The following is a 25,595-nucleotide window of genomic DNA, read 5'->3' on the forward strand; positions in this document are numbered from 1 at the left end:
GTCAGGAAAATGCTCATTTCTGACTGGCCCGGGGAAAAGGAAAGGCAGGACTCTGCCCGAGTCACATGCAGCTGTGTCCCGCACATCCCCGGCCACCGGCCCCATCGGCACCGTGGCTTGCGGCCCGGAACGCGCTACCGAAAGCCAGTGCTTTCCCGTTTCAGGGCACGTTTGGCCAGCTGCCAGCCCCAGAGCGGCGACGTCCGCATGCATGTAGAAGCGGCCAAGCGGCACAGGCGCGTGTGTCCGCACACGTGCGTGCGTGCATGCAGAGCTTGGGCGGGGATCGGCACCCCGACCTGCACTCCTTTCCATCTCCAGGCAGCACAACACACCAGGGAAACGTTCACAGGCCTCCCAGATCTTCCGCGCTGTGCGGCCGGAGCTGACAACCTGCTCGCAAAGACCGGAGAACAAAAGAGACACCACACGCGCAAGCGAACGGCACAGGCGTGAGGCGACCGGCCCGTCCGGGACCAGCTGCCCCGAGAACAAAGCCCGGGGGGTGGGTGGGTGGGTGTGTGTGTGTGTGTGTGTGTGTCTGTGTGTGTGTGTGTCTGTGTGTGTGTCTGTGTGTGTGTCTGTGTGTCTGTGTCTGTCTGTCTGTCTGTCTTACCGGCTCCCTGCTGGCCGCCCTGGCGTGGGGGCGGGAACAGGGCGGGCTGCCCCTTCAGGGCCCGGCAGCCGCACCCCGCCGCAGCCCCGAGGTCCGGCAGCCCCCCGCACAGATGAGTCTCAAAGCCATGCTCACAGCCGCGGGCCTGTCTGTGCCTGCTGCCTCGTGATGGACAAGTTCACGCAGGCTCCATCAACTCTAACCTCCCTGACTCAAGGCTCCCTTGTATTTCATGTTACTTCATCCACAACTCCTGACCTCCGGGGGAACATTCCCGGGGCTTCTAGGCTTAGACTCCCCACCCCCAAAGACTTGCCCTTTTAAAACTCCCCAAAGGCTCAGCTGTCTTGCCCCTTATCATTTAAAAGGAGGAAACACAGGAAAGCCTACTGCATGTATTTTATGCAGCTTTATCTATTTAACTATGCTAATCACATAGCGTGTGCGGCACACTCTTCGACCCCGCAGCCGTAATAAAATCAGACAGAACAATGAAAGAAAAAAGCGCACTGAATAGCCTATTTTAAATCTATCTGCATTCTCTTTGTACGCTTGGGTTTACTACACACTCATTAGGGACGTAATCTACCACACAACTAACAAAGTATTTCCGGAAGTTTTACTGCGTGCAAAGCGTTCAGTGAGGAAGACAAAGAAGTCACAGGCTGACCACGACTTACCCGTCCGTCGGTTCACAATAATCCGTATTTAAAGTCCCTGCCCGCCACCTCCCTTCCTCAAGCAGCCCAACACCTCGGTGCCACCCCAATACCGGAAGCACGCTGCCACCACTGTCCCTAACAGCACCCTCCCAACTGGGGAGCCCCAGCCCCCCGGAGTCCTGTGCTTACCCTTCAAGAGGGGATTTTTCTTTCCAACCTGCTTCTATCAGCCTCTTCTAGATTCATGGCAGTTAGTTCCGAGTCGTGCTCATTTAACCAAGTCACACACACTAGTCTGCGGCCTCTTCCGCATTAGTACTATATTCGTAAGAGTGACTTTTTCCTTGTTTTCCACATCTGCTCGATCTTCAGCACTGTGCCGAGGCATTCGTGTTATATCTACGAAGCATTTAAATAAGTGCAAGGAAGGCCGCCGTGGGTGTCGTCATTCAGGGACATGAAGTCATTAACTGAGGCGGCCTGATGCAATCACACTGAGAAGGAGAAGGAGAATTTGAACCGGTGTCTTCAGCCCCAAAGCTTACATTCTTTCTAGACTTCTCATCTCCACTGATTAGTTACCACGTACATGCTTCTGTTTCTAAGCGAAGGCGCAGCCGGCCCCAGGCCCTCTCCACACCCTTAACACTTAGTGCGCCGTGCACAGCCACCCGCATAATCCACAATCAGTACGATGGTGGCTGATTAGATACCTCACCACACTCACTGCTCACAAGGTGTGTTCCTAATACTTACAAACTGAGGAACTCAAAATGCATTATAAGAATACCATTTTAGGCGCACCTGGGTGGTTCAGTCAGATAAGCGGCCGACTACGGCTCAGGTCATGGTCTCATGGTTTGTGAGTTCGAGCCTCGCATCGGGCTCTGTGCTGACGGCGTGGAGCCTGGAGCCTGCTTCAGATTCTGCGTCTCCTGTGTCTACCTCTCCCCGGCTCACGCTCTGTCTCTCTCTTTCTCAAAAATAAACACACGTTAAAAAAATTTAGACTGGTTTTAGATTTACAGAAAAATTATGACAATAAAAGAGTTCCAAAACACCCAACGCTCAGTGTCCCCTACAGCTGACACCTTACATTAGGTGCTACGTTTGTTGTCATTAATGAGTCAGTGTCAGGATGTTAATATTAACTGATGCCCATGCTTGATTCAGATTTTTTAGGTGGTGTTGTTTTCAAATGTTTATTTATTTTTGAGAGAAAGAGGGAGAGTTTGTGCGTGAGCGGGGGAGGGGCAGAGAAAGAGAGAGAGAAAGAGTGAGGGAGGGACAAAGAGAGAGGGAGAGAGACAGAACCCTGAGCAGGCTCCACGCTGTCAGCACAGAGCCCGACGCGGGGCTCAAACCCACGAACCGTGAGATCATGACCTGAGAGGAAGTCGGACGCTTAACCGACTGAGCCACCCAGGCGCCCCAAGATTTCTTTTGTACTTAATGTCCTTTTTCTGTGGCGGGACCCCACCCAGAGTATGACATGACATTTAACTGTGTCTCCCCAGGTTCTCTTAAGGAACAACCTCTCAGGATTTCCTTGTGCTTGATGCCCTTGACCTTGACAATTTTGAGGAATATTGCTCTGGCATTTTATTGAATGTCTCCCTCAATAGGGATCGTCTGATGGTTTTGTCACGATTCGGCTGGGGTTACGGATTTGGGGGAAGATCACAAAGGTAAAGTGCCATTCTCATTATATGATATTGAGGGTAATGCTGTCCACACAAGTTATCTCTGTGTATCACCTGGCAGGTGCATCCAGCTGCGGCTCAGATCATGATCTCACGGTTCAGGTGTTCGAGCCCCGCGTGGGCTCCGTGCTGACAGCTCAGAGCCTGGAGCCTGCTTCAGATTCTGTGTCTCTATCTCTCTCTCTGCCCCTTCCCTGCTCGCGCTGTCTCTCTCTTTCTCTCAAAAGTAAATAAACATTAAAACTTTTAATTAAAAAATGATTTTGTATTATAAATACTTGTAACAAATTACATACCGAACCTGGTCTTTAATGGACACAGAATATTTGCACTCTTGAAGAATTCCACAAACAAAAAGGGAACAGAACGAGATAAGCACCTTCGCACTTACACTCCAGAAGAACTCTTCTCCCTCGCCTCTCAGGCAGTTTTGGTGACGCCTCGAGCTCTTTCTGAGTTGTCCTTAGGGTGTAAGGACCCTACCCATACCATCACCGCAAGCCAGAGTGTCACAAGGAACCCATGGTTAGAACATCCTGCACCCTCCTTTACCCTGCGCTGTGAAGGAGCCACAGCCACCTCTACTTGGCGGACAGTTCAAACTCCAGAAGTTCAACTGCCACCCAAGAGACAAGTAAAATGAAGATGGCAAGAAAAAGGGATGTGGCAAAAGAAGCATAAAAGAAGTCTCTCTGGAATGTCTAGACAGAGCGCCATTCAGGCCCCACATTCCCGTTCCTGAAAAGTACACTCACCCACAGTCCTCCCTTGGCCAAAGCCTGGGGCAGTAAACCTTTCTGCCATGTTTTCTCTGAGCACAACTACACACCCCTGCATGTACTGGCCGTTGCTGCCTCCACGCCGCGAGACTCGAGTCGTCACAACATGAACAGTCTGATCCCCAGAGCACGAATATTCACTGTCTGATCCTTTACAAACTTTGTCGACTTCAGAGCTACAGCTGCATTTCTTAGACTTGAGTAATGCCCAGACTAATTTCACTTTTTTATTAGTTTTCAGATTCTATTTTTGGTGGCTCAGTCAGCTAAGCATCTGACTTCGGCTCAGGTCATGATCTCACGATTTGTGGGTTCGAGCCCTGCATCAGGCTCCACACAGACAGTGCAGAGCCTCCTTGGGATTCTCTTTCTCTCTCTCTCTGCTCCTCCCCTGCTTGCATACGCACCCTGTCTCTGTCTCTCTCTCTTGCTCTCCAAATAAATAACTTAAAATAAAAATGATTTTGGGGCACCTGCGTGGCTCAGTCACTTAAGCATCTGACTTTGGCTCAGGTCATGATCTCATAGTTCATGTGTTGAGCCCTGAATAAGGCTCAGAGCCTACAGCCTGCTTCAGGTTCTGTGTCTCCCTCTCTCTCTGCTCCCTCACCCCCGCCCTGCTTGTACTCTCTCTCTCAAAAATAAATAATCACCCAAAAAATTGTTTTAAATAAATAAAAAAGATTTTAAGTAACCTCTACACCCAATGTTGGGTTCGAACTCACAACCTGGAGATCAAGAGTCTCACGCTCCACTGACTGAGCCAGCCAGGTTCCCCCAGACTTATTTTAAATCAAATTATTTTCTTGTGGAATCCCAGTGTTCACCAATTTTTAAAAATTGATACAATTTGCCCCATGAAAATACATAATTCAGTAGTTTTTAGTATATTCAAAGAGTTGTACAACTATCCCTACTATCTAATTCTAGAACATCTTCATCACCCCCAGAAGAAGCTCCATACCTACCGCAGCAATCATTCTCACTGACCCCAACCCCGAATTCCTGGCAACACAAATCTACTTTGTGTCTCCACAGGTTCTGCCGACATATGCGATCACACACATGGCTCGGATTATTTTTTACTGCATTGTGAAGTATGTCTAAATAGAAAGCCTTTTACCTTCCTTATTTTCATAGCTCCTAGGCTATAAAATACAAAACAGATTTGCAAGTTTTATGAGAGCAAAACTACAAAGCAAATGTTTAATGTGACAGTTTAGGGGGTTTTCTGGGAACAAACTGTTAGCTCCGTGGCCCCACCCGGTACCTCAGCGCCGCTTCTGCCGGGGTCGGCTACCGGTTTTCCGGATGTCACAGAAGGCCTCATTTCACCCATCGTTTTTCTTTTGACCGGCAGGACAAAGAACTCTGAGGGCCAGGCCCCTTGATGTCTTTTCCCGGCTCTAGAAGGAGAGCTTGGTCTGTGAATGTGGACACGCTCCTTCCTCCCAGCCAGGGGCAGTCATGTGAGCACCACTGAGAGGAGATGCGCCCTCGCGTACAAGGTGTGGCCCCGCATGTCCCCCGGAATATCTGCTTACAAATGTAAGGATCAGTACGGAAACAATGACAGAGAAGTAAACTCACAAGGACATGCTCCAAACACTGCCTGAGAAAACGTGAAGTACATCTTTATTTTTAAACAATTTTTTGTTTTTAAATATTTATTTATTTTTGAGAGGGGGGAGAGAGAGAGAGAGAAAGAGAGAGCGAGCACGCACATAAGTGGGGGTGGGGGTGGGAAGATGGAGGAAGGGCAGAGAGAGGGAGACAGAATCTGAAACAGGCTCCAGGCTCTGAGCTAGCTGTCAGCACAGAGCCTGACACGGGGCTTGAACTCACTAACCGTGAGATCATGACCTGAACCAAAGTTGGTGCTTAACTGACTGACCCACCTGGGCGCCCCTGTGTGTATATTTTTAACATGGGTTAATCATTCAGGTTTGATTAAGGCATTTGGCTTCACCCATTAATGGTAGGAAAGCCAACTTAACATGGATCGAGTGCCACACTAGGTCCCATTAGAAGAAAAGGAAGACCTGATACTTCACAGTTTGGTTCTTGAGTCAAGATGGAATGCACCTTGGGGTGCCTGGGTGGCTCAGTCAGTTAAGCATCCGACTTCGGCTCAGGTCATGATCTCACGGTTTGTGGGTTTGAGCCCCACGTTGGGCTCTGTGCTGACAGCTCAGAGCCTGAAGCCTGTTTCAGATTTTGTATCTCCCTCACTCTCTGACCCTCCCCTGCTCACGCTGCCTCTCTCTCAAAAATAAGTAAAACATTAAAAAAAATTTAAAAAAGATGGAATACACCTTAACTAGACAACCAACCAGAAAAGCCTATGAAAGGTAAAAGGCAGCAAAGAAGATCTCCAAAGGAGCCAGAGCAGACTTGGCCAATGCCTTTGCCAAGATAAGCAGTGTTAACCGAAGGAGTATTTACGTGCGTATGGCCGTCTGAGTGGGTGCTCCCCAGACCATGTCAGCCACTCAACCAAGGCAGGCCACAAGGGTCTGAGCTCTGAAGAGAGGGGTCAACGGGCCAGGAGAGACAAGGGGATAAAAGAGCAGGGGCTTCTGCATCTGGACGGCTGCGGAGGTGTGTCCACCAGGGAAGGACACGCAGCGGCCTCCAGGCTGGTTGCAGGACTGATCAGTAGTTTCTGGCGGCCACCAGGGGGCGCATGCCCAGCATGCAGGCGCAGCTGGGGGGGGGGCGCCTCCCCGGAAGAGCACAGGAAGTCACGTGACGGCCGCAGTTCCGGCTTCGCTCCCTACCCGGAACAGCCGCGGGTCTGTCCGCTTCTCCTCCCCTGGGCCCCTGCAAGCAAGCCGCGCCGGCAGCGCCGCCACCCGCCGTGCGTCGGCACTTCTCTTCCTCCCGTCCTGGCTCGGGCTCTCCCCCTTTCCTCTCCAGCCCCAAATCCCGTCACCCACACACGGTGGCCCCGCCACGTTCCTGCTAAATCACCCAGACCGAGCCGGCATGGAAGCACATCTGCAGTCGCTCGCCTGTCCCCATTTTGTGTTTCCTAAAGCCAAGGGGCTGTAAGTGCAGGGAGGAACCGGGGTTGCCACCCACCGGTCCCGCCGGGGGCTCAGGGTTTTCCCGCGACGCCCTCTCCTCTCCAGGGCGGAGGGAGGGCGGGGGCCGAGGCTGCAAGCCCCGCTGGCGCAAAGCCCGCCGCCCAGGAAGGTGGCTACGCCCAGCGCCCCCGCTGCCAGATGCTGGCTCCACCCTGGAGAACGTCCAAGCGGGAGCGTCCCCAAGTTGTCCCAGCGCGGGCTTCATAATTACCCAGCAGAGCAGTCCCGGGTGGAAAGCTTCAATTGCCCCTTGGCTAATTGAGGGCCAGAAGACGCAAAGGTCTTCCCGAAAGCAACAAATGAGGACTAGAGCGTGGCTGGCTAATCTCTCTTACTTTGAAATCTATTTGTAAGAAGCTTGTTTAGTGAATGAAAAATCAGGGGCGCCCGCATGGCTCAGTATGATAAGCCGGCTCTCGATCTCAGCTCCGGTCATGATCTCATGGTTCTGAGTTCCAGCCCCATGTTGGGCTCTGCACTGACTGAACAGAGCCTTCTTGGAATTAAGTCTCTCCCTCTCTCTGTCCCTCTCCCGCTCGCTCCCGTGTGCTAAAGCTCTCTCTCAAAATAAGTAAACTGAAAAAAAAAAAAAAAAGAAAAATCAGCCTTTGCATGCCAAGTCACCTCTCGGGGAAGGTGCACAGGAAGGTGACCCTCAGGTGGGTTTAGGTTGTTTATGAATTTTATATTCGAGCACATTTTCCCTACAGAGCTCAACTGCATACAGGCCCGGTTTTACAGTTGTTGGGATTCAGAATACATTCTCATTCTCCTCCTTCCTCGTTTGCCGCAACACGATAGAGGCTGCAGGTCAGTGCCAGCCCACTGGCACCCACTGCTAAAGGCGGGGGTGGAAATGGCTGGAAGGCAGCTGTGTAGACAGAACCTGCCAAGACCCACAGCCACAGTGTTCCTCCCCCAGATCGCCTATTACCACGTTTGGTCTCCAGAGCCTCCCACAACACAGTACCCATTGAACACTCAAATCTGTGAACAAGAATTGACTATAGCACAACTTAGCTTTCTTACAAGCTTTAAACTATGACGTTGGAGGGGCACCTGGATGGCTCAGTTAAACATCAGACTTTGGCTTGGGTGATCTCACAGTCCGTGGGTTCAAGCCCCGCATCAGGCTCTGTGCTGACAGTTCAGAGCCTGGGGCCTCTTTCGGATTCTGTCTCTCCCTCTCTCTTTCCCCCTCCCCTGCCTGTGCTCTGTCTCTCTCTCTGTCTCTCTCTGTCTCCCTCAGAAATAAACAGTAAGAAAAACATGATATTGAAAAATAAGCCCATACCACCACATTTATTTCAAGATGTTTATGTCTTGATTCTCAGTTATGCCAGGACAGAAAGACAAGTCCATTTCACTCACTATTGTATACACTAAAATCTTAAGTAAAATTTAGGCACACAGAATGTACCAACAGGAAATCATTTTATTCACCCTAATCAAGGCCTGAACCAAGGGCTGTTAGGCTGGTACCCATCCATGCATCTACCAATCCATCCTATTTACCCATCTACCTATGCATCTATTTATCTACCTGCCACCCACCGACATCTCCATTCATCCACCTGACAACTGGCCCAGCTCTCTGTCAGTCGCTGTGCTCCCTAGGTCCCCTCCCCAGGCTGAGCATGAACACCCAGTTGCCATTTGCTAAGCAGATGTCCTGGGGTAGGCTTGTATTCCAAGGACAGTCTCATAATGAGCATCAAGGCCCAAGGGAGAAACGAGCCTGGCTTGTCTGAGGGACAGGAAGGTGGCAATGAGTCGTGAGCCTGGATGGGGAAGGAGAGTGACAGAGGATGCCCCGAAAAACAGAGGGGCACACAGGACTTTCCAGGTCACAGTCAGGAGTTTGCATTTCATTCCAATGCAACCAGAAGCCATCGAATGGTTTGGGAATGGGGACAGCTGTAACCTAGTTTATCTCCCAAAACCAGTGAGGAGGCAGCTGCCACGGCCCAGGCTGGAGATGAGGAGAACTCAGGCAAAGGTGAGAGTGTGATCCCGGAGAGCAGCGTGAGGGAGGTGGCTCAGATCCGAGCCTTGGCAAGGAGGGTGCCAAGCGGCCCAAACAGGATTTTGACCTCCACTCTGTCCAGAGGTGCTACCAGCCAGCCAGGCGAGGAGACCACTCCATGGGAACTGGGAAAGGGGTGCAGACATACCCACCAAGGCAGTGTCAGTCACCACCTCTGCGGGGAATGCCCCTGTGTGGCCACAGACTTGGAAGGTCCACTCTTCAAAGTGGAATCAATGGACCAGAAGGTGCCTGCAGCAGCAAGCCTTCAGTTACATGCCACCAAAAAGTCCTCCAGGGAGGTTCCCCAGATTCCCCTCTCGTCACCGGCCACACTCAAGGACGGCAGCCTCCCTCGTCCTTTTATTTTTAATGATCCCATTAAGCATCCGACTCTTGAATTCAGCTCTGGTCATGATCTCCTGGATCGTGAGTTCGAGGTCCACATCAGGCTCTGCACTGATGTTTCGGAGGGCTTTTGGCCTCCGGAAGAGTGAGAAAACAAATTCGTTTTGTTGATGCCACCCAGTCTCTGGTATTCTGTTAGGACACCCTGAACAAGCTGCTGCACCCAACTTACAAGGGAGCCCAAGTGAGTGGGGGAGCGTATTTCCAGGAAGCAGGCCTCTGCTGGTCATAATGACTGAGCTTGGAGAACTGGCCCAAACCCTCAGAGAACAGTAGAAGCTGGGAGGCTAAGGGTCCGGAGTGGGTAGGGGAGGCCGCCCACCACTGGGAAAGCTGATACTAAGCACATGCGATTGGATACTAAGTACAGCAATTAGATACTAAGTACATGCGATTGGATACTAAGTACAGCAATTAGATACAAGCCCTGGACTTGCTCTCAGGGCTCCCGGTTTATTTCAGTTCCAAGCCCACCTGTCTTCCCCAGGACTCGGCAGGAAGTCACCTCAGTCTCTTTCCTCCAGGGTTCTGAAGTACCACATCAGTTTTTACAAAAATTCTAACCCTCTGTCATCACTTCAGTGGTTTAGTACTCGTGTCTGTCCTTCCCTCCTACACTGTGAGGTCCTTTGGGGGCAGAACCTTTGTCCTATTTATCTTTATGTAGAACAGAATCTTGAAACTCACAAAAATGCTCTCTATGTGGTTTGTGAAAACAAGTTACTCATATCTTGATGCTCTACTGTTATCTCAACAGAATACAACGAAAACCATTCATTATCCTGTGCTGTTATCAGATCAGTCTTTTTTTTTTTTTCTTTTTGGTTTAAGATTTTTCTAAGTAATCTCTACACCCAGTGTGTGGCTCGAACTCACAACCCCGAGATCAAGAGTCTCTTGCCCTACTGACTGAGCCAGCCAGGTGCCCCAGTAATTCATATTTTTTATAGACACACTTACATTGTTTTACATTTTAGCAGGGTACCTGGGTGGCTTAATTGGTTAAGTGTTCGACTTCCGTTCAGGTCACGATCTCATGGTTTGTGGGCTCACGCCCTGTGTTGGGCTTTGTGCTGACAGCTCAGAGCCTGGAGCCTGCTTTGGATTCTGTCTTCCTCTCTCTCTGCCCCTTTCCCACTCGCGCTCTGTCTGTTTCTCAAAAATAGATAAAACATTAAAAAACTAAAAAAAAATTATCCAAAACATTAGGCATCTTTTAAATCTTTGTATTACAGGGTGGCACCTGTGTGGCTCAGTCGGTTAAGCTTTGGACTCATGGTCAAGATCTTGTGGTTTGTGAGTTCGAGCCCCGCATTGGGCTCTGTGCTGGCAGCTCAGAGCCTGGAGCCTGCTTCCGATTCTTTGTCTCCCTCTCCCCCATTCACCCTCTGTCTCTCTCAAAAATAAGTAAATATTAATCTTTGTATTACAGGATTTTGTTTTCTGTGAGCAAAAGCCAGTCCTTTACCTTAATTTTCATTCCTTATTCCCAGATTTAATGCTTTAAGTACACGATTTCTTACTGATACTTCAGAAAACAAACATTCTCTGAAAAAAGCTGAGAATGGCTTTCCAAGGCTCCTATTCTGGAATTTCAGTGAGTCCTGCCACCCTTCGAGAGTGCACACCATTCTGAAAATTGCTGGGTCTGTAGCTCAAAAGCAGAAAGCTTCTGGAACTAATTTCTTCGCAGTGGTTAGCAGTCTGCTAGAAGGCCGGGCGTGATAAATGAAGCATGTGGTCCCGCCTCCTGTTCCTCTTGACCCTTTCACTGCTGAGAGCGCCATGTGCAACACACGCACACGCACACACTGTACATCAGAGCTCTTCCTCAGGACTCTGGTCACCGCAGAGGCGCGAACTCCCAGCAGCACGCGGGCCCTGGGCAGCGCCAGTGAGGTGCAGGGGCCGGGGATGAAACCGGGGCGCAGTGCGGGGCGCAGCCAGCGCTCTCACAACTGCAGCCGGGCACGTGACTTCCTCAGGATCTAGAGCAAGAAAGCTGTGATTGTGTGTCTCAGACACGGCTCGGTTCCGTGGGCGTCGCCTTCACCGGCCGTTCCTTGCAGCCCAGGGATGCCTGCTGGCAGCCACGCAGGCTGTTAAGTACCGGGGCTTCCTCCACGAACAACCACTCGTGTCCCCTCAGGGCCACGCAGAGACTGCATACTGTCCTCCAAGGCAAACAGCACTCGAGCTTAAAGCCAGATGCAATAAAACCCCAGGATAGAAGGCTCTCAGAAGCAAACATTTAAACTGGTTATTTCCGCAACAGAACCCTGAATTTTGAGGCTGAGTGTTTAAATTTGAATATCACACCAATCACCAGAGATCCTCAAAGCAATAGGGAGATCTGCCTTCAGCGACCCAATTGTGTACATTTATTTTCATGCCTCTATCAGCCTCCTTTATAAAAAAAAAAAAAAAGTTTTATTTATTTTTGAGAGTGTGAGCAGGGGACGGGCAGAGAGAGAGGGACACGGGGTCTTAAGTGGGCTCTGAGCTGACAGCGGCAAGCCTGATGCGGGGATTGAACTCACAGACCACGAGATCGTGACCCGAGCTAAAGGTGGACGCTCAGCCGACTGAGCCACCCAGGCGCCCTATCAGCATTCTTTTTTTTTTTTTTTTTTTTTTTTTTTTTATTTCTAGGAGAGAGAGAGAGACAGCGTGAGCAGGGGAGGGTCAGAGAGAGAGGGAGTCAACAGACTGAAACAGGCTCCAGGCTCTGAGCTGGCAGTCAGCACAGAGCCCGACGCGGGGCCCGAACCCACGAACCGGGAGATCATGACCTAAGCGAAAGTCGGACGCTTAACCGACTAAGCCACCCAGGCGCCCCCCTATCAGCATTCTTAAAATAAGCTGATACCACAGGTCCTACAGTAATCTGCGCTTCCATCTCCCTCCGGCCTCGTGCATATCAAGGGCAAGATGACACTGTTTATTTATTCACTTACATAATCAATCTAAATTCCATCCTGACTACACTGAAACAGCTACCCTGGCCACATTTTAGAACAATGCACACAACACGGTAATGACACTAGACTACGGTCCACAATTCTTTCAGATGTTCTAAGCCTCTTGAGGAGCCAACGGACGTAATTTCTAATTTCGAGCCCGAAATAAGCCCAGTTTACAAAGGCTGCCCCCATTCCCTTCTGACAATCCTTCCAGGCAACTCCAGTTTGGAGACCATGCCCCGGCAGCCCAGCTGCGTACTTAGACCATTAAAGCATCCCTTCAATCGAGCATTCTGGATAAAGCATTTCATTCAAGCGCCATCACACTGGATTCCTCATTTTGTCAACGGAAAGAACCGTACTGTACAGAAAACACAGCAGCCATTTTCAGAACCAGAAAAAAAAAAGCCACGATGGCACTGGAAGGCGTCCCCGCCCTGGAGATGCCCGGCTGGCAGCGGCGCGGGGCTCCAGGCTCTGCTCGGAACGCAGCTGTAGCGGGGCCGCCGGGGATGGAAACCACACCAGTTAGCAGCCACCCTGGTTTGGCAAAACAAAACAGAAACAAAACAAAACCAAACCCAGCCGCTCAAACACGTGACCCAAGCATCCACCCACCATCAAGAAGGCCACCTCCAAGATGTCTTCTCAGCACCCCCAACTCCCGAATTCACCTACCTCGGACTAGGGCGTCCCTCCTCGGCCCAGACGGTGGAGGACGGCTCTCTGTGCGCACCAGCGTCCCCCGCTGGCTGTCGTGTTCCGATGGCAGCTTCCTGCCAAGAGCAGCACAGCGAGACACCAAGTCATCAAGCCGCCCTCTTCAAGACGTCTATGATTATGAACCCCCTCATTGTGGGTTCGTCCTGTGAGCCTGTACCGCAGAGGCGATGACGTGACCTGGTGCCCTGTGCTGACACTTGGCCACGGGGCTCACGAGCCCCACTCTCCAAACTGTGGGTTTTTCATGTTTGTTTATTTTTGCGAGAGAGAAAGAGAGAGCTGAGGAGGGACTGAGAGAGAGGGAGAGAGAGGATCCGAAGCAGGCTCTGCACCGGCAGCACAGAGCCCGACGCGGCGCTCGAACCCAGGAACCGTGAGATCATGACCCGAGCCAAAGTCCGACGCTTAGCCGACTGGGCCAGCCAGGCGCCCCTCTCCACACTGGTTTATTGAAACCGATGGACTAGAGAGAGAGCAGAAGTCCGCTTGGGTTCTGGGCAGGGGGCAGAACTGCTTTGTGAGATCCGTAGAAGCATGTGACGCTACAGACCAAACAATCCGAACCGAAAAATCAGCTCCGATACCACTGGTTACAACTCACTGCAGCGAAGCCTCCAGCCCTGGGACATGTCTGGGATTCTCGTCTCCTGACTGAGCAGGTGCGGAATTCTCAGAGGACACGCTGTGTGGTCGGTCTTCAAGGTAGGGCACGGCCATGACAGAAACCCATGCTTGTGGCATCTACACGCCCTTCAGCGCCAGGATGCCACCGAGGAACAGGCAGCTCTGTTTACATGCACGTACTGAATACTGTGTACGTTGTTTGAAATGCTTATGTATTTACTTTGAGTGAGACAGAGCACGAGTGGGGGAGAAGGAGACACAGATTCGCAAGCAGGCTCCGTGCTGTCAGCTCGGAGCCCGACATCAGGCTCAAACCCACAGACTGTGAGATCAGGACCTGAACCGAAATCAAGAGACGAACGCTTGGGGCTCCTGGGTGGCTCAGTAGGTTAAGCGTCTGACTTTGGCTCAGGTCATGGTCTCACCAGCCTTGAGTTTTTTCTTTTTTTTTTATAGTGTATTGCCAAGTTGGTTTCCATATAATACCCAGTGTTCATCCCCACAAGTGCCCTCCCATGTCCCCCCCCCCCCCCCCCCCACCCTTCGGCCCTCAGTTTGTTCTCAGCATTCAAGAGTCTCTCACGGTTTGCTTCCCTCCCTCTCCCCTACTATTTTTCCCCTTCTTCTCCCCTACGGTCCTCCGTTAAGTTTCTCCTGTTCCACTTACATCATACACTATCTTAGCCATTTACATAAAGTACGTCTTCATTTCAGAGGGGAACTTGCCGCTTTCTAGGGTCCCCCCCAAATTCTTCGCCTGGTGGTAAGGTTGGGCCAAGCTAATCACGGGAAAGAGAGCTGAAGCAAGCGAGGTGGGGAAGCTGGGGGCCGGACACGCATGCCGACGCAGAGTCAAACTCATGGATGTAGGTTTGGTCCCCAGGTACCTTTCACACCAGTCCAGAGAGAAAAGCCGGTGCACAGAAACGCTCAACCGACCGGACACAAGTGACACGGACGCTGGCACTTATCTTTCCCGGGGCAGCTCTCCCTTGGCTGAGGCACAGACCTTACCTGTTTGTAGAAGTCTGTGGACGGCGAGGAGCGCGACCTTCCATGCACGCACGGCGGCCTCTCCTGTTGATCCAGACCTGCGTCCAAGATGTCATCCGCTGAGTGATACCGCCCAGAACGCCTGGCCTCTAGAGCTTTCCTCTGCTCCCTCCAAGAGGCTTGATACTCGGCAAAGGTTCCAAGTCTCTGAGGTGGTTCTGGCTTTCCCGTGCTCGCCGCTCTTCCGTGACCGCTGGCGTTCTCTCCAAGGGAGGTCGTGTGGGCCCTGTCCTGGACCCAAGGCTCTGCACCCTCACACCCGTGGCCCGCCGTCCGGGGCCGCTCCAGCCTCTCTTTCCGGAGCGCGCAGAGCGCTTGCCTCTGCCCAGGTCTCTGGGGGACGGGTCTGCCGCTTTCCTCAAAAAACTTGCACCTGTCGGCGAACGTGCCCACGGTGTCCTCGGACGCCCCGGGGTGCTGGTCGCGGCGATCAGGGCCTGCGAGCCCCACCTCGTTCATTTTCTCGGGTTCGGAGTACGATTTCAGCTTCTGCTGCACCGTGAACCGTTTCCGGCCCCCGATGCGCGGCACGAGCAGCAGGGCCCCTCCCGGCGGGGGCGGCTGGGGCAGCCCCCCCTCCCAGAAGTGGGGTGCGGCGGCCTGATGCGCACTGTGCTCCTCGGCCCCCGGATGGGCGACGTGCTCCTCCGCCCGCCGCTCTGCCGGCGCCGCGAAACGATCGGCCGGGCCGGGCTCCAAGTCACGGCGCTTAAAGGACGTGGCCCTCAGGACCCGGGCCTGGGCCTCCTTCAGGTGGTCTTTATAGGTGCCCGGGAAGGGCCCTTCCGGGGGGGCGCCGGGGCCGGCCTCCCGCACCTCGTCGCCGCCTCCAGGCAGCGCCGCCGTGCTTCTGCTCTTCTGCAGGTTGGCGCGGCGCATCTGGACCTCGTTCCTCAGGGTGGTGGCGAAGCGGTCGCTTCTCCGTGTGGCCCTGCCCGCCTGGCCGTCGAACGGGGGCGGCCTTTCCGCAGCGGCCGCCTGGCCGTCGTCGGGCCGGCGCGCCCCCTCCCGGGCCAGCGAGAGCGGCGGCGGCGCCTTGCGCGGGGAGCCGTCTCCCTGGGCGCGCGCGAGGCCGTCGGCCGCTCCCTTGCCACCGGCTCCCTGGGGCTCCTCGCCTCCCGCGGGGCGGCCCTCGGCCGCGCGGTCTGTCTCACGGGGCTCCGCGGCCGCCTCCTGCTGGCGGAGGTGACTGCGGGGCCTGGGGCCCGTCGGGGGCGCGGGGGGGAATTCGCGGGCGCCCGCGGCCGCGTCGGGACGCCAGGACTCCTCGCGGGGCTGTGCCGCCTGGGCGCTTCCCTGCGGGCACTGTCTGCTGGTCACACAGTGGTAGCGGCTCTGCCCACCACTGTCCCCCTTCGGCTCGGTCGCACCGGGCCACCTGACTGGAGTGGGGCCGTCGTCCTGGAGACGGTCTCCGGAAGGTTCCTGAGGGCTGCCAGGGACGGCCACAAGGTGCTGCTCCCTCAGCGACGTGGCGGCCCTGGGGCCGTGGTGACAGAAGGGACTCCCGTCACTGTACTGGCGCGGGTGCAGGCAGCCACAGGAAGCCTGCGGGAACCGCACGTCCGTGCTGGACAGAGACGCATGCAGCCGGCCAGGGGCCCCCGGGGGGCTGCCCGGCCTGTGGTCACAGGTGGGCACCGAGCAGTCCCGGGGCACCTGGGGCGCACAGCCCGAGCTCCTGGCTCCCTTCCCGCTGCCGGCCCACGGCGGCTGCCAGTGCTGGTCGGCGGGCTCTGGCCTCCAGTCAATGTGGGGCTGCGCCCCGGGCAGGCCTGGAAAGTGCTGCCCGCTGGCCCCCTCTGACAGCGCAGGGCCCTGGGCCTTGTCGTGGCTCTTGGTGGCGGCGAAGCTGTCACTGCGGAGAGGGGGAGGCGGCGGCGGAGGGGACGAAGGTGCTCTTTTCTTATCGGGCACATACCAGACCGGCCCAAAATTCGTTCTGCCGGCAGTGGCCGGCCTGGCCTCAGAACTGTCCTCTGGCCTGGGGCTTTTGCTGCTGTCGCGAGGGGCCTGGGGCGGGAAGGACCCGAGCCTCTCCTGCAGGCCCTGAGGGTCACTGGCGGCCTGGCCCTGCCGGCCGCCCGCCCCGGAGGCCTCCCACAGGGCCACTTTGTAGACGATGTTCTCTGCAGAGGACGCGTCAGCCCTGGGCAGGCTGTGCTCGGGCGTGCTGGCGCCGGTGCAGAGCGAGCCGTAGGCCGAGTCCCGCTTGCTCTGGCCGCCCAGGCGCTCGATGCTGCCGTTGGACCTGGCGGCGGAGAGGCGTCCGGAGGGGGAGGGCTGGGGCGGCTGGTCCAGGCTGTCCACGCTCCCCAGGGAGCTGTACTGGTCAGAGGACCGCTGCAGGTTCGTGGGCTCCCACGCGCCCGACAGGTCATGTGAGGAAGAACTGGGAAGGGAGAACCAGAGAGGAGAGACAGCTTTAGAATCGAGTCACAGTGCAGGGGGGAATGAGGAGAGCAGGGTCACGCTCGCAGCGTGGAAACGTCTAGATGCCGGGGCACCTGGGTGGCTCAGGGGGTTAAACGTCCGACTTTGGCTCAGGTCATGACCTCACGGTTCAGGAGTTCAAGCCCCACGTCAGGCTCTGTGCTGACAGCTGAGAGCCTGAAGCCTACTGTGGATTCTGTGCCTCCCTGTCGGTCTCTGACCCCCTCCTGCTCGTGCACTCTCTCAAAAATAAACATTTAAAAAATAAAGAAATATAAAGAAATGTCTAGATGCGTCACACGACCTGAAATGCAGCCTTAGCACACCCTTTTGTTTTATAAGTTTTTTAAAAAATTTGTTTTGAGAGAGAGAGAGAGAATGCAAGTGCCTGAGTAGTGGAGGGTCAGAGAGAGAGGTGAGAGAGGATACCGATCAGTGCGGAGCCTGATGGAGGGCTTGAACTCACACACCATGAGATTATGGCCTTAGCCGAAATCAAGAGTCAGATGCTTAATCGGCTGAGAAACCCAGGTGCACTTTCAGCACGGCATCTTAAAGAGCAACTCCGGAGGGCAGGCTGAAAGGACCCAGGCTGGCCCATGTGATGATGCTCTTTCCCCAAACAAACGCCTTCATGTGCTAGATGTACACTTTTCTTGTCAATGCCCACAGGCTGGCCAAAGTCCACAGCGATCACCAGGAAGCAATGTCTATGTGACGGCCTACAGCAATGCCTACGTGACTTTTATTCTCTATCACTAAGTATGGCAGTAGGCAAACTACAGACTGTGAGAACAGGCTTTGGATAGTTAAATGACTGGGGGGAGGGCATGGATCAAAAGACTATTCTTGGGGCGCCTGGGTGGCTCAGTTGGTTGGGCGTCCGACTTCAGGTCATGACCTCATGGTCCATGAGTTCAAGTCCCATGTTGTGCTGTGCTGACAGCTCAGAGCCTAGAGCCTGCTTCGGATTCTGTGTCTCCCTCTCTGTCTGTCCCTCCTCTTCTCACACTCTGTCTCTGTTAAAAATAAATTAATGTCAACAAACTATTAAAAAAAAAACTATCTGGCGAACCGTGGAAATGATAGGAAATTCACATGTCAGCACCCACAGATAAACTGTGACTGGAACAGAATCGTGGCCATTTGTTCACCTCTGAGCTACAGTGGCAGAGCTGGCCTCACTGCTGCCCCCTACCCTTCCTGCTTGAGGACCCAGCTCCCTGTATTTGGGCCTCTTCTCTGCTGCCAGTCACTGCCTCAGGGATCTTACTGTGTTTTGTGCCTTCATTATGCTGGGGTTCCTGAAGGGCCATCACAACACCAGAAGCTTCCCTGAGCCCCAGACTCCTGGGTCAACTGTGCAGTATTTACTGAAAACAATCTGTGCGTAAGTGGACCCAGTGGTTCAAGAGTCAGCAGTATTCATTCAATGCCTGTCTTGTGCGTGGTGGCGCGCCCGCGGGGGCACAGACGGGACGGCCAGAGGGGAGCGATGTAGTCGGCGGGCAGGACCCCAGCAGTAGGGATGCCGTAGCCGAGTGCTCTGAGGACCTGGAGGGCGCGTCCCCAGTCACGGTCAGGCTCAGAGGTCGGCACACTTTCTCTCTTAAAGGCCAAACAGTAAATGTTTCAGGCTTTGCGAGCCACTGGGGCCTGTTGCAAATCTTTTTTTTTTTTTTTTTAATAATCCTTTAAAAAGGTAAAAACAGAGAAGAAACACTCAATAACTTTCTTTTTTGATTTTTAGGCTTATTTATTTTGAGAGAGAGAGAGAGAGAGAGAGCGCGCGCAAAGGGGGGGGGGGAGAGAGAGGGAGAATCCCAAGCCTGCTCTGAGCTGTCAGCGCAGAGCCAATGTGGGGCTCAAACTCATGAACCGTGAGATCATGACCTGAGCAGAAACTAAGAATCGGACTTTAACCAAGTGAGCCGCCCCAGTACCCCAAATCACAATAATTTTCAAACTAAAAGGGGAAGTTCAGGGATAACGTTACTTTTCCACACCCAAATATTGATGTACCAAGGGGCAGAAAGGCCATGATTCTGGGGCTCCTAGGGGGCTCAGTTACCTGAGTGTCCGACTTCAGCTCAGGTCATGGTCTCACTGTTGTGGGTTCGAGCCCCGCCTCGGGCTCTGTGCTGACAGCTCAGAGCCTGGAGCTGCTTCAGCTTCTGTGTCTCCCTCTCTCTCTGCCCCTCCCCTGCTCGCTCTCTGTCTCAAAAATGAATAAACGTTAAGAAAAGTCAAGAGAAACAAAATCGTTGTGAAGTGAAGAAAGGTGGGGTCGTGGCCGGGCCGGGAAGTCGTGGGCGCTGTGGCATGCGGAACAGCGTGGGTCCCGGACGGACCGCTGGGCCTACCTTGCGTGGTGCCGGCCGTGCCAGGAAGCGCAGGCGCTGGCGGAGGGGCCCGGGGCCGCTGTCGCGTCGGGGCGGCCCTCGGCGAACTTGGTGGCATGCCAGGAGTGCGGCCTCCAGCTCAGCTCACCCTTCCTGCAAAAGAACGCGGACACCTCAGGGACCTCAGACACAGACGCGGCGCGCGGGCGGGAGCGCGACACGGACACCTGTCGCCGCTGCTTCGGCGCGACCCACAGCGCTGCTTCTGGGGCTTTCCGCGCATCTGCGTCTGAAACGTTGCTGATTTTCGTTAGTGCAGAACTCATCCTGCCGCAGCGCGGGAGTCACGGGCTCCAGCATGTGAACGAACCCTAATGCTTCAGTCTTTGCTCTACACAGGTGAATGTTTCCATTTTTCAGATTTTTCGCATTTCCCATTTTTGCTCGCCCCCGCCTCCAGGCGCACCTCGGTCGGGCTCTCCCGTCTTCCCAGCTGTGCGCACAGCCCTGCGCCTCCCTGAGGAAGAGCGAGGGCGCTAGAGAAAAGTGCGGGAGTCCCCAGCTCAGCGGACTCACGATTTAGACCACATTTTTTAAAGTTTATTCATTTATTTTGAATTTTTAAAAAATGTTTTATTTATTTCTGAGAGAGAAAGATAGAGACGGCGTGAGCAGGGAGGGTCAGAGAGAGGGAGACCAGAATCCAAAGCAGGCTCCGGGCTCTGAGCTGTCAGCACAGAGCCCGACGCGGGGCTCGAACCCACGAACTGTGAGATCATGACCTGAGCCAAAGTCGGACGCTTATCCCACTAAGCCATCCACGTACCTGCATCTGACTCTTGATTTTGGCTCAGGTCATGATCCCACAGTCATGAGCTCAAGCCCCACGTTGGTCTCTGCCCTGGGTGTGGAGCCTGCTTAACATTCTCTCTCTCCTGTGCCCTTCCCCTGCTCGTGTGTTCTAACACACACACTCTCTAAAAATAATAATTAAAAAAAAGAGTATTAAAGAAATCTGGAAAGTATTTATAACATAAACCTTCTGAACACTCATGGGGCACCTGAGGGGCTTAGAGGGTTAAGTGTTCAACTCCTGATTTTGGCTCAGGTCATGATCTCACAGTTCATGTATTCAAGCCATGCTGACAGTGTGGAGCCTGCTTGGGATTCTCTCTCTCCCCTCCCTCTCTCTGGCCGCCCCCCTCAAAAGTAAATACATAATCATAAAACCTTCTGACAACTCATAATTAAGGACAAAAAACAGATGGGTGGCAGAATGTGGAACGTGGCAGGAGTCCCCCCAGGAACAAGGGCAAAAAACCAGACAAATTCATCCCATCACAGAAGTACAGGGATTGCGAAACCAAACTGTACGTCACTGAGCTTCTCAAAATCCTTGTAAGGAAGGTTCTGGCCATGTGAATTTCAGGTTCAGGTGGCGTTTTCTGTGCTATCATATCCACAATGTCTTTCATCTTCCTTTATAGTTAATTAAGGAAGGAAATAAACTAGACTGAGGGTGGAGGCGAAGGAAACAAATAAAAAAGGAAACTTGGAAAAGAAAACACCTCCTACTTTGTGCAACGTCTTTCAACCCTGAACCTGGCAGGACTGGGGTATGTGCTGGCTTACTTGGGGGGGGGGGAAGAAGGGGGGACAGCAGCACTCCAGGATCACACGTATTCCCTTTTTTAAAGAGATAATACAGGGCACCTGGGTGGCTCAGTCGGTTCAGCGTCCAACCTTAGCTCAGGTCATGATCTCAAGGCTCATGAGTTTGAGCCCCGTGTCGGGCTCTGTGCTGACGGCTCGGAGCCTGGAGCCTGCTTTGGATTCTGTGTCTCCCTCTCTCTCTGCCCTCCCTTGTTCATGTTCTCTCTCTCTCTCTCTCTCTCTCTCTCAAAAAGAAGTAAACATTACAAAATAAAACGAAAAGATAATACATATAGAGGCACGTCTATTTCAAGAAGACACAGTTAACAACTACGGTATGAATTTTTTTAAAAAAAAGAACAAGTGATCACACAGTGAAAAGGATATACCGGGGCGCCTGGGTGGCTTAGTCGGTTGAGCGTCCGACTTTCGCTTAGGTCATGATCTCGCGGTTCATGGGTTCGGGCCCCGCGTCGGGCTCTGTGCTGCCAGCTCAGAGCCTGGAGCCTGTTTCAGTCTGTGACTCCCTCTCTCTCTGACCCTCCCCTGCTCAAGCTGTCTCTCTCTCTCTCTCCTAGAAATAAATAAAAATATTAAAAAAAAAAAAAAGGATATACCTATAAGCTACACATAAGGATACCCTGGCTATTGGGGACAGCGACGTTTTCCTAAAACAAATGAACTTTCGTCAGGTCCTTTGACCTAGTGCATAAGGAATGTATTTGGGAAGGTTCCGGCTACCTTCTGTGCTTCGGCCCCTCTGACTGCCTCAAATGGCTGGGTTCGTGTTGATAAGAGAGAGGAGGGTGTTCTGTACCAGAACGTGTTCATTCGATCACAACCCTATAAGGATGCTGGACAGGCGGGCTGTAGGGAAAGCGCTCTCTGGCGCCACCTAGTGGTCTCACACAGTCACTGTCCCTCTGACTGCTTCAAGGAGACCCAGATGCAACAGAAACGACAACAGATTTAAGGTCCTCATTTTCACAAGAGTGTGGGGTTTCTTCTCGAACAAGACACACACTCAGATGGCTTTAAGCCATCCAGCACCGCAAGTGGGGGGGCCCTGAGGAGTACACAGGCCACAGGATGTGCCAGGACAGGAGGGCACAAGATCCCAATGGGAGGACCTGGGTGAAACCACTATGCCATACTTGGCTCTTAGTCGCACCCACACTGGCCACCTAGCAGAGCTATGAGCATTAGAGGAGTAAACACAGTGCGCCCCTCATTCACACCCACCCTGGCCTCCTAGCAGAGCCATGAGCAGTAGAGATGAGCAGTAAACGTGGGGTGCCCAGGGGCCCAGTCAGTTAAGCATGTGACTCTTTTCTACTGCTCAGGTCATGATCTCACAGTTCAGGAGTTCAAGCCCCACATCGGGCTCTGCGCTGATGTTGCAGAGCCTGCTTGGGATTCTCCTTCTCCCTCTCTCTCTGCCCCTTTCCTCCTCCCCACCTCCTGTCTCTCACATACAAAGTAAATAAATAAATTTAAAAACATGTTTTAAATAATAAAATATAATGCAATCCCAATCAAAACTACACTGGCATTCTTCCCAAAGCTAGAACAAACAATCCTAAAATTTGTAGGGAACCACAAAAGACCCCGAATAGCCAGAGTAATATTGAAGAAGAAAACCAAAACGGGAGGCATCACAATCCCACACTTTAGCCTCTACTACAAAGCTGTAATCATCAAGACAGTATGGTACTGGCATAAAAAGATATATAGATCAATGGAACAGAATAGAGAACCCAGAACTGGACCCACAAATGTATGGCCAACTCATCTTAGACAAAGTGGGAAAGAGCATCCAATGGAAAAAAGACAGTCTCTTTAGCAGATGGTGCTGGGAGAGCTGGACAGCAACGTGCAAAAGAATGAAATTAGACCACTTTATTATACCATCCACAAAAATAAACTCAAAATGGATGAAAGACCTGAACGTGAGACAGGAAACCATCAAAACCCTGGAGGAGAAAGCAGGCAACAACCTCTTTGACCTCAGCCGCAGTAATTTTTTGCTCAACGCATCTGCAAAGGCAAGGGAAAGAGAAGCAAAAATGAACTACTGGGACCTCATCAAGATTAAAAGCTTCTGCACAGCAAAGGAAACAATCAACAAAACTAACAGGAACCGACGGAATGGGAGAAGATATTTGCAAATGACATTTTAGATAAAGGGTTAGTGTCTAAAATCTATAAAGAACTTACCAAACTCAACACCTGAAAAACAAATAATCCAGTGAAGAAATGGGCAGAAGATATGAACAGACACTTCTCCAAAGAGGACATCCAGATGGCCAACAGACACATGAAACGATGCTCAGCGTCCCTCCTCATCAGGGAAATACAGATCAAACCCACACCGAGATACCACCTCATGTTGGTCGGATGACAGACCTTCAGAAGCATGGGTTTTTGCCAACACCCCCACTAAGCATACACCCATCCACAAAACACATATGATTTCTGCCCCAGGAAGAGCTCCTGGGAGGGACGGGGGAGGAACAAAGTGTGTGATGTCCTGGTCTTCCCTGAAATCCTGCCGCGATGCTGCGCTAGCTGCTTCCAGGAACATCGGCGCTAACTGACGTCGGGGCCACGCAGAACCACCTGCTGGGGACAGCTCCAAGGAGCCAGGAGCAGAGGGGTGCCCGGCGACACCCAGGCGTGGTGCTGGGCTCACCGCTATTCATGGCATCCAGAAAACAAGGCATGCTGCAAGCAATGTGCTCCTAGCAAGCACATTTGTGGTCACTAGTTCAGAAAACCCTTTCTAGAAATGTCTAACTCAGCCCGTAGTCTGGCCAACCCTTTCAGCCTCCTGCAAAGAATGTCTACCGGTGGGTGTTAATCTGCTCCTGGATGCAAGCTTAGTGGATATGATTAGAGCCACAAAAGGGTTTGGAGGCAGGAAATCACAGGAACCAATCCTATCGATAATCTGGACCTGGCAGAACCACCTGCTACGCCAGACGGTGGTTCAAGGGGACCCTTAATGCGGAGGGGCAGGCGTGCTTCCTTGTAAACAAAATTATATATATTCCCATACAGAGTTGAAAAAGAGAGCCAGAGCAGTTGCAAGCTTTCCAAAATAATGGATGGCATGGCATTTAAAAGAAATTTTCCCGAGGATATTTGAAGTTATACGTACGTTTTAGAAGCTGGGCCGATGGTAAGTTGCCTGGGAAGAGAGAGAGACGGAGAACTGGGTCCCAGCGCTCTTCACGCAGTTTTCGTGCGCAGTGGATCGGATGGGACCGCAGCGGCCTTCATTAACCCCAGCTCTGAGCCAGATGCCCCCCTTCGCGACAGCCCCTGTGCATCGGGCAGCGCTGAGCACATCTCCGACAAACAAGGCTGATCTACTCCGCTACGAGGATCAGGGAAATGCTGTCCGTGACCCAGTTTTTGGTCTGAGCCTGTTGCGGGCACATCTCCTTGCGCGCGGTGGGCCCCCCGGGCCTGTCCAGCACCGCAGCCCTGGCTGGCGCTGAAAACACGGCCGAGGAGCCACTCCAGACCTGCCCCGCAGCCCTCCCAGGGAGGGGCCGGGACACACGGGACCAAAGTGCAGATGACGACTATCTGACTACCAGCGACACAGAAGAAAAGGTTACCGCGTCCGCCTGGACCTTCTCTGAGCAGCACTTCCTTCCCCGGCCAAGCAAAGTCGGAGCACCGAGGAGGAAAGATCAAGGCAAGAACTTTCGGCTCAGCCTCTCTCCCTGGTCTAACAGGTGGCCTGGCTCCTGGGCAGACCCGCCCCCTCCCTGGTGGTGGGTAGCACCCGGGCATCCTGCGGGAGAACAGATGTGCACTTGGCGGGGGTCAGGGTTACAGCTCTTGGTTCCCCGCTGATGCTGCCCGGGGAGGAAGATAGAGCTCGCTCTCCTGTATCTGGGAAAGAAGCCTCGCAGGGGAGAAAGATCCACGCGTACCTCCTGACTCGCCCTCCCCAACCCACTGCTAAGCGATGGCAAGAGCTATGCCCACGGCCCATGAAACCAGATGCCACCACTTTGTCTGGTGCCCACTGCGATCCCACCTAGCTGCTGGGTCCCCTGATCGCCACACACAATGAAATATAACAAGCCTCGGAGGAAAAGATACGCCACGGCTACCAGCAGGCCGGCATCAGCATGCAGACTGCTGTTTCGTTTTATTTAGAAACTCTGGGTACTATTTCACACTGAGGGACATTTCCCCAGAGCCTCCCAGAACCACAGCAGCTGCACTGGCCACTCTCCTTCTTTGTCATGAATGGCAGCCTTTCTCAGGGCACCTGAGCAGTGGCCAGTAGTACAATCTAGTTAAATAAGGGTTGAGCAAACTAATTTATCATCCAGCCATACTCTCGGTAGGGCAACACAGGGTATTTATGTGTCTGTGGCTCGGTCTATGAATAGTTTACAGAGTGCGTGTGTGTGTGTGTGTGTGTGTGAGAGAGAGAGAGAGAGAGAGAGAGGATGCAGGCGAGCAAGGGGCAGGCAGAGAGAGAGAGAGAGAGAGAGA

General features: G+C 53.1%; 1 protein-coding gene across 3 annotated transcripts in view; it reads right to left on the minus strand.

Moving 5' to 3' along the window:
- SHROOM2 (shroom family member 2) overlaps nt 1–25,595 on the minus strand; it is a 126,991-nt gene that overhangs the window by 34,855 nt on the left and 66,541 nt on the right. The window contains exons 3-5 of one of the 3 annotated variants that reach the window (XM_039234240.1): nt 19,443–19,574; nt 14,608–17,038; nt 12,925–13,022 (exon numbers count right to left, since the gene is read on the minus strand). In XM_039234240.1, the coding sequence (XP_039090171.1) occupies nt 12,925–13,022; nt 14,608–17,038; nt 19,443–19,574 (2,661 nt within the window). Of the gene's footprint in view, nt 1–616; nt 719–12,924; nt 13,023–14,607; nt 17,039–19,442; nt 19,575–25,595 lie in introns of those variants that run through there. The other 2 variants (XM_039234241.1, XM_039234242.1) reach the window with 2 other exon arrangements.

Source organism: Hyaena hyaena, unplaced genomic scaffold, assembly GCF_003009895.1.
Source record: "Hyaena hyaena isolate Hyena2069 unplaced genomic scaffold, ASM300989v1 scaffold_85, whole genome shotgun sequence".
In the NCBI taxonomy this organism is placed as follows: domain Eukaryota; kingdom Metazoa; phylum Chordata; class Mammalia; order Carnivora; family Hyaenidae; genus Hyaena; species Hyaena hyaena.